Source organism: Salvelinus alpinus, chromosome 15 (genome assembly GCF_045679555.1).
Source record: "Salvelinus alpinus chromosome 15, SLU_Salpinus.1, whole genome shotgun sequence".
Classification (NCBI taxonomy): domain Eukaryota; kingdom Metazoa; phylum Chordata; class Actinopteri; order Salmoniformes; family Salmonidae; genus Salvelinus; species Salvelinus alpinus.
Genome location: NC_092100.1, coordinates 41,076,426 through 41,084,912, shown reverse-complemented (window position 1 = coordinate 41,084,912; position 8,487 = coordinate 41,076,426). Strand labels below are relative to the sequence as shown.

Sequence of the window (8,487 nt, the reverse complement as noted above, 5' to 3'; positions counted from 1 at the left end):
TACTATTTCACACCGAGGCCTTTTTTAAATACCGTGAGAAAATATTATCATTCACAATGGATACAAAAAAGGATTTCATTGATTTATAGTCGCTTCCAGAGGACCACTAACTTGTAGCGAATTGGGCGAAACCAAGAATAAAAAAATGTGGTGGTCCTAAAAAAGGTTATTATCTTTAAAATAATTTCTGAGAAAAGTGATTATGTATAAAATATCAAACTTTTTAATATTTATGTTATTAAATCCGGCCAATTACATTTATTACGTCTTCTCATATTAATGTCAATTGTTTCTGTGGATTGTTTTTGTACCCCCCCCCCCCCCCCCCAAAGCACTGCTGTTCCTACGTCGTCAGTTTGAAATGGTTGGCCAGACAAAGGCAGCACAGCGCAGCCACGGGAAGAAGCGCCATGAATCCATCAACAGAACTGAAATGCTAATATAAACTGTGCCTTTTTACCCATTACACAGAAGAAAAGAATACTACGGGTTTCAGAGATACATTTTCAGTTTTTATTTTGAAAATGAACGACCGACTGGATCCATTTGAAGAACGACAACCGTCATCTGACTTGAACATGGGTAGAGTCGCCTGACGGTCTCTGTTTTCCGCCTTATGGTTCGCTAGCTAGCCTAGGCTACTAGCCAGGCAAGCTAACGTCAGCTAGTTGTCTACGTTTTCATGGGAAGTAGTTAGCTAACTATCTCAGTTGATTTGGAATAATATAACACAACCTGAAAACTTCGCGTTGGAATTTCAGATGTGTATTATGTAAAGATGGCTTGGGATGCCTGGACTTTGAACATGTTATTTTTCTGAGTTACATTAGCTAACTTCGCAAACAGATAACGTTAGCTAGCCTACTCGAATAATCGTATACCTGGTTAGTTTTGGCTAACCTCTCCCCTTCCAAACATGTTTGAAATGGAGACACACATATCTGGCCTCTTCCCGGAAATTTTAGCTATGATTTTCAGTTACTTGGACGTAAGGGACAAAGGTAGGGTGGCCCAAGTGTGTGCGGCCTGGAGGGACGCTTCGTACCACAAGTCTGTGTGGAGGGGGGTGGAAGCGAAGCTTCATCTGCGTAGGGCCAATCCGTCCCTGTTCCCCAGCCTCCATACCCGGGGCATCAAGAAGGTCCAGATCCTCAGCCTGCGGCGCAGCCTGAGCTACGTAATCCAGGGGATGCCAAACATTGAAAGCCTTAACCTATGCGGCTGTTTTAACCTCACGGACAACGGGCTCGGACATGCTTTTGTTCAGGACATCCCATCCTTGCAGATCCTCAACCTCAGCCTCTGCAAACCAATCACAGACTCAAGCCTGGGCAGGATTGCCCAGTACCTGAAAAATCTGGAGGTCCTGGAACTCGGTGGCCTCAGTAACATCACCAACACAGGCCTTTTGCTCATTGCCTGGGGCTTGCACAAACTCAAGAGCCTTAATTTGCGGAGCTGCAGGCATGTGTCGGACGTGGGCATCGGTCACCTGGCTGGGATGACCCGAAGCGCTGCCGAAGGCTGCCTCTCTCTGGAGCAGCTGACCCTGCAGGACTGCCAAAAGCTGACGGACCTGTCCCTCAAACACGTCTCCAAGGGACTGGCCAATCTCAAGGTGCTCAACCTCAGCTTTTGCGGAGGAATATCGGACGCCGGTATGATCCACCTGTCGAATATGACTCACCTGTGGAGCCTCAACCTGCGGTCGTGTGACAACATAAGTGACACGGGCATCATGCACCTGGCAATGGGGTCTCTACAGCTTTCCGGCCTCGACGTGTCCTTCTGCGACAAGATAGGTGACCAGAGCCTGGCCTACATCGCCCAGGGGCTGTACCAGCTCAAGTCTCTGTCCCTGTGCTCCTGCCACATCAGTGACGACGGGATCAACCGGATGGTGCGCCAGATGCACGAGCTCAAGACCCTGAACATCGGGCAGTGCGTACGCATCACTGACAAGGGGCTGGAGCTGATCGCCGACCACCTGACGCAGCTCACCGGTATCGACCTGTACGGGTGTACCAAAATCACCAAGCGGGGTCTGGAAAGGATAACGCAGCTCCCGTGCCTTAAAGTGTTAAACCTGGGACTCTGGCAGATGACGGAGAGTGAGAAAGTGAGGTGAAAGCCAAGCTGGGAGGAAGAAGTTGTGGTTTTCACCGTGGAAGGTGTATTATTTTTCATAGAATACCTGAGCGGAACAGCTTGTAGACTATTACATTACCTTTTAATAACTATAATACTGTGACCTTATTTTTTGTAGAAGGGATCAACCCTTTTTAAACATTCACTGTCATAGCATTATTCCACCCCTTATTTCCATGTTAACTATCCTGTCATTGTATCACATTTATAAGGTTTTTACTAGCTACCTCATTCATTGAAGAAACTGGAGTGCCTGGGACACAACCCCACTGTCTTTCCATGCAAACAAAAAAAATATGGGATATATGCCACATTTTTCAACTTTCCCTTTAACTGTTTACCAGTATTGATGATAGACAACTCATGCAAAACAACTATGTTCTAACACAGTCCATCTTAACACTGCACATTAAGGCCTTAATGCCTTGGATTGAAGTTTTGACTAAGAAGTATTTTTCTTATGTTAATAAATATAGTTTTTATAATGAATGGCTGTAAGCCAGAACATTGTACTTCAAATTGAAGTGAATTGTTTGTTTTTGAAGTACACCTTTTTGAATTGGTAGTTTCCATGCCTGAGGAGTTGTACTGTATCTAACATTGTAATCTGCCTTTCCTAATTCCTTCTGGTAAACATGAACAGTGTGGATATGACAGGGGTAAACTATCTGCCTTCTCCCCCCTGGGGACTTTAGAATGGAGAGTGTAAAAATAGACTTTATCTTGCCCTTGGTTATCAAGAGCATGTATTTGAAGTCTGTATGCAACATATCAATAACCTACATCATATTTTCTCCTGTAAAGCCTTCAAGGAAAGATCATTGGTGTGTTTCTTAAAAAGGGTAATTTAAAATGGTTTTATATTCATACAACAGTGATATTTATTAATAAAAATGCTGAATGTTTTTTTTGGGGAAATGGTTTATTTTGAGTTCTGTCGCCCATTTGAGGTTTATAGGAGGGCCTTACTATGAAAAAGCAGGTACTAAATATGGCAGAAGGTGCAGGGTGTTCAGAACATTAAGGGCCATTCCATTATCTTACTCTAATATAAATTATGCTGGCCCAGAAACAACCATTTGGGGGTTGCACAACCAGATTGACATAAAATCTGTCCTTTTCTTTCTATCTCCCTGGTGTTTTCAGGTCTGAACTGGATAGATTAAATGAAATAGTGGATTAGCACCTACCATGGATGAGTTTCTGTCACTCTTTACACACATTCAGAAGTCGAGTTGAGGCGAAGGGTTGCCAATCACATTTGACCTCATCTCCCTAGCGAATCCACAGCGGGACACAGTCAAATCAAATATGAGGGCATGAAAACCATTCTTGGCAACTGAGACAGCTATTAGGTATAAAATGACAGACATGTATTAAGGTATTCCAAGATATGCTATTAGAGTGGCATGTAGCCTAGCGGTTAGAGTGTTGGACCAGTAAATTAAAGATCACTGGTTCGATTACCCGAGCCGACAAGATTGGGCAAATTAGGGTCAGGCAAGGCACCTAACCCTAATTTGCTCCAGGTGTGCTGTACTATTATAACTGACCCTGTAAAACAACACATTTCACTGCACCTATCCGGTGTGTTACAAAGAGAGTCGCACACTTCATATGTATAACCTCCCAGTAATTTATTGGGTAAAAAAAAAACATTTCAGCATCACTGTGCCTTTTATCCGGTGTGTGACAAATCATTTTGTTTTATGTTACTTAATTATGCTGATAAATATGCACAATGGTAGTCCTGTAAACAAAAATCCCCACAGAGCGTGAAAGACTGATAGGATATGTTTATTTACATACATACAAAATGCAAATACTCAAACGTGTCTGTTCTGCTTAAATTTTTCATAGATAACTTTTTTCATCATTAACACAGACGGAAGGCAGTACATTTCTTTAACAAATGCAAATGAAAGTAAAAAAATAAAATTAGAACCATGACTTTAGAAGTAGCCCCTTTAACAGCACTGTGTTCCTGAATGAAGAGTTTAAAACAAAGTTATCACAGACTGGTGAGTCCACAGACATTAAGGCAAGGGCAGGGATACACAGGCTAGGGCCCTGTTGCAACTTTTTTGAAAGACACATTTTTTTCCTCCTTCCTGAAATAAAACTGTTCTCATGACCTGGATAGGTGAAAGCTGACCAGTGAAACCCTTTGCTTTTACCTCTACGATTTTGTCAGGTCAGTAATAACTTCTGGAAAGGGAGATGGCCATAGAGAGTACTTTGGAATCACATCCTGGCTTATGGACAAGGGGCAAGATAATAGAACCTAAACAGTAGCCTAGTCTCCAACTCTGGTCCTGGAGACCAAGCTGATTTGTAGCTTATCATTGTTCAACCATGGACAGATTGAAATAGAAATGTACTGTACAGAGCAGTTCTAAATGCCAGAGACTGGCAGCGTGCTCTGTAAATCAGGCCACTGAATAAGTATCAGGAGAACCATGGTTGGAGACCGTTCTGTCCTAAACGGTCAGACTAGTGTGAGACAAGTGGAGAACAGAGGAACACAGTCTAGGGGGCGTCATTCCCACAAACATCTCGGATATATGAAATAACTAAACACTGGAACCTCAGGGTAATACGTTTACATCATGTGGAAAAAGTATGCATAAAAAATTCAAGAAATATAAATAAATGAAAGAAAATAAAAAGTACTCTCCCTCAACACAGTCACAGTTTGAAAACGTTTGAAGTTTACACATAATTTGACATTTATAAAAGTTTTTTTTTTTTTTTTACAAATATTTCTCCAGTTTTAGCTGAAGACACTAGAACGGTCCGCCATTTTGTTCAGAGAGTCTTGCTCCTCACGATTCTGTGCAAACATTCAATGCATATATATCCATATGGTCAACATCATACTTTATATGTATATATATTTATAGAACATGACTTTCCGCAATTTATGGCAGTACGGTCATATCTTTTGTCTTCAGACAAATTGAGACACACACACACAATAGACAACTAACTGCACTGCTTTTAGCTTCTCACTTTGTTTTTTACAGAATTCACAACATCTTCCACTGGGTTACATTTATGTAGTCACTACTAGGGTTGAATGGCGGGAACCCGGTTACCGGGATTTCTCTCTCAAAATCACTCGCTTTTCCCTGGGATAAATAACTGCGAGAAACCGGTAAATTATAATAAATTATTTATATGAACAGCATGGTGTGAAATGGAACTGTTATATTATATGCGATATCTAAATCTGGCTTCTCTATGGCCTCTGCATGAATCAACGCTCAGGGTGGGGACAGACAGCCCATCTCAGTATGGAGTACAGTTCATAATGCATGTAGACCTATCATCTCAACTTTTTGTTCTTATGACAGGTGGGACTACATTTGCTGCAGCATAGCCTATGTTACAGTAATATAAAGATCTAATGCGTATCTAATTTACCCATCTCCTCCTGGCTTTCGTGGGTCTTGTTTTTTCTCTGTCGCTCTCCATCAACTCCATCCAAAATAGATAATCCTGTTCTAGATTGATATATAGCCCTATATATAGAGATGTTCTAGCCTACCTTCTACGGGTAATACGTTCAATGCCGTATAAGCCTTATATTTAGCTAATTAATTATGGGTTATGCACAATAAGCTTCTAACTTATAACCTCTGTCTCTTATCCAATACGCAAGCACCTGCGCTCCTCTGGCCTCTCTCCTTAAAAAAACGCTCCTTAGCTCTTGGAGTCCCATGCAGGGAAATCTAGACCACAATAGCTTGCTGGACATAATGTTTTGAGCATTTTTTATACCAATAGACTATTCGAAGAGGGATGCAAGCTCTTTTTAGCTGAATGTTATACACAGAAGCCAATAGAACTCATGGGTAATTTGAAAGATGAGCGAACTCGCGATGGCAGTTATTTATTCAGACCCATAACCATTCAATCTTCATGAAGAGAAGTGAAAGCAGTCTGCATCTAAGTCTAGTCCTATATTATTCAAGGATGTCATTAGAATGATGAAGATAAGGACAACGAAACGTATTTCATTTAATTGTTGAAAGGGCGGATGGAATGAGAGAAAGAGGATAACATTCAGGGTATATAAAAGGTAGGTATAGAAATATGTCAGCATATTAATTATACAAATAGGCCCAATTATATTTCAAAATTAAAATCAAATTCGCTAGCCAATACTTTTAACTTTGTAGGCCGCATGTGCTGCACCAGAATTGCATGTTCTCTTCTGCTTCATCATGGTTTCAACGATGTGCCTAATTCCAGTCCATATAATACAATACAGTTCACACTCAAAAAGATTAGCCTATTGGAGCTAGTTTAATTTATTTACCCAAGAGAGCATAGGTTATAGCTGGCTACATCTAGGGGCTTCTATGTTTTTCTGTCACGCATAATGTGCAGTAGGCTTTATCATACATGTATTGGATAATGGCATATTCATTTGGGCATTTTTGGGCTTAGGCTCATTAAATGTTGTTAATGTAGGGCTCATAAATGTTTTAAAAATATATGGCTCATCAGGCTCTGGTAGATTCAGGTTAGAATTTTCATGCTGATCAAAGCTATAATCAAATCCAAACATATATGCTTTATAATTCTTTTGAATGAAACGTCCGGTTTTGGTGGGAAACACCAGGTTACCCAGGAGAAAAGTGATTTATTTTCGGGATGGAACATTTCTAAAAAACGGGGAAAATATTCAACCCTAGTCACTACGTATTTAATGAGTCATTTACAAATTGATTTAAAAAAGGTTCAAACCCACTGGGAAGGGACTTTCATATCCTTTTAAGTAGTATTCACTATAATTTCATTACAAGAACCACACGCCCTGAAGCTTTGGAAAAATGCACAAAAGGGGCAACATCAATCTCAGGGAACATAATTCAATCAAAAATTAAACAATGATAATGTTTTATAAAGTCATATCTATAGAAACTTTGGATGAGATCCTATGACTGGTGGAGTAGATCTCTTCATGTCTTATGTCAAGCTGTAGCACCAATAGAACTGAGGAATAAAAAGGTCCCTCATGTACGTCCAGTACTGATCCCTTTGCACACTCAAAGGCCACTCTATCGTACCGTCCCAAATGACACCATATTCCATATAGTGCACTACAGTGGAGGGTGCTGAGGGGAGTACGGCTCATAATAAGGCCTGGAACGGAGTAAATGGAATGGATTTGGTTTCCATGTGTTTGATATATTTGATACCATTCCCCTACAGCCATTACCACGAGCCCGTCCTCCCCCATTAAGGTGCCACCAACCTCCTGTGATGCACTACTAGAAGTGTACGTGGCTAAAATAAACTAATGTTGCATACCTCATATTGAAGAGGGTGCTGTGTGCAAAACCATCTAAAACAAACCACTACCCCCCTCTCCTCTCTGTTTCTCTCTCTCTCTCCCCTTCTCCCTCTGGTCCAAATCCTTATTTGACGTAAATCAGACACTGATGTCAATGGGAGATGTGTGTGGAAGTTCAAGTTAGGATATTGAGTTAGGATTCCTCCCTCTTATATCTTAAGATCCGTTCCCAGAACATGCAGTAAGTCAGCCAGAGATAAAGCCCCACAAGCCCTAAAACCCAGCTAGTGTTTCTCTCTCTCTATGGATCTAATTGGGTGGTTGAGGGAAAATGGGAAAAGTTTTGTTGTCCAGAAACTCACATAGGAGATTGTTAATGTCAAACATAGGAAATAACACGTAATATATGCTAAATGTTTTTGTTTAAATGGTCACTGGTTTCTAAACATTTCCATGCCACGACTCCCCACCATTCAGAAAAAACACCGGTTTAGATACAAAGAGACAACTACGGTTGTGTCAGTAGGGACGAAAACTGCGAAAACTTTGAAAGAAATGAAACAGGGAGGTGCTACCTTAACTTTGTTTTCTCTTTCAAAACGTTTTTGTGCGATGTGCACTACTGAACACAACCCATGACCAGCATGCATCTACATCCTTCCACCATTAGCCCACTGTGTGACTGTTCTTCATCAGTTAATCATCATCATCATCATCTCCTCAGGCTGGTGAATCTCCCCAGGAATGAGAATTGAGCATGTGGGGGTGTAGTATGATCGCGCAGTCCTCCCTCCGCCAAGATCATGTGTGGATAGATGGGAGGAAGGTTGTCTGAAGCTCATGCAGGGTCCTGGGGTCATCAGGGGGTGGTCTGTAAAGGTGAGAATTCAGCAGGACTCCTCCAGCGCGTTGACCACCTGCTCCAGGATGTCAGGGCAGTAGTCAGCGATCTGCTGCAGCACCGAGTTGGCATACTCCTGCAGCTCCCCACTCTCCTTCTCACACAACTCCAACTCCATTTCCAACTAAGGAGG

General features: G+C 41.5%; 2 protein-coding genes across 2 annotated transcripts in view; one reads left to right on the top strand and one right to left on the bottom strand.

The window, feature by feature from the left end:
- Positions 1 to 345: 345 nt before the first annotated feature.
- LOC139540090 (F-box/LRR-repeat protein 14-like) lies at positions 346 to 3,053 on the top strand. The gene has a single exon (XM_071343646.1). The coding sequence runs from the start codon at positions 917 to 919 to the stop codon at positions 2,126 to 2,128; it is 1,212 nt and encodes a 403-aa protein (XP_071199747.1). The 5' UTR covers positions 346 to 916; the 3' UTR covers positions 2,129 to 3,053.
- Positions 3,054 to 3,929: 876 nt separating this feature from the next.
- Positions 3,930 to 8,487, bottom strand: part of LOC139540089 (ELKS/Rab6-interacting/CAST family member 1-like) — a 32,798-nt gene continuing 28,240 nt past the window's right edge. The window contains exon 20 of the mRNA XM_071343644.1: positions 3,930 to 8,478. Coding sequence (XP_071199745.1) covers positions 8,341 to 8,478 — 138 coding nt within the window. The 3' untranslated portion in view covers positions 3,930 to 8,340. The remainder of the gene's footprint in view (positions 8,479 to 8,487) is intronic.

What these genes read in the sequence shown, in the direction of transcription:
- LOC139540090 (XM_071343646.1), top strand. Translation starts at nt 917, where the DNA reads ATGTTTGAAATGGAGACACACATATCTGGCCTCTTCCCGGAAATTTTA.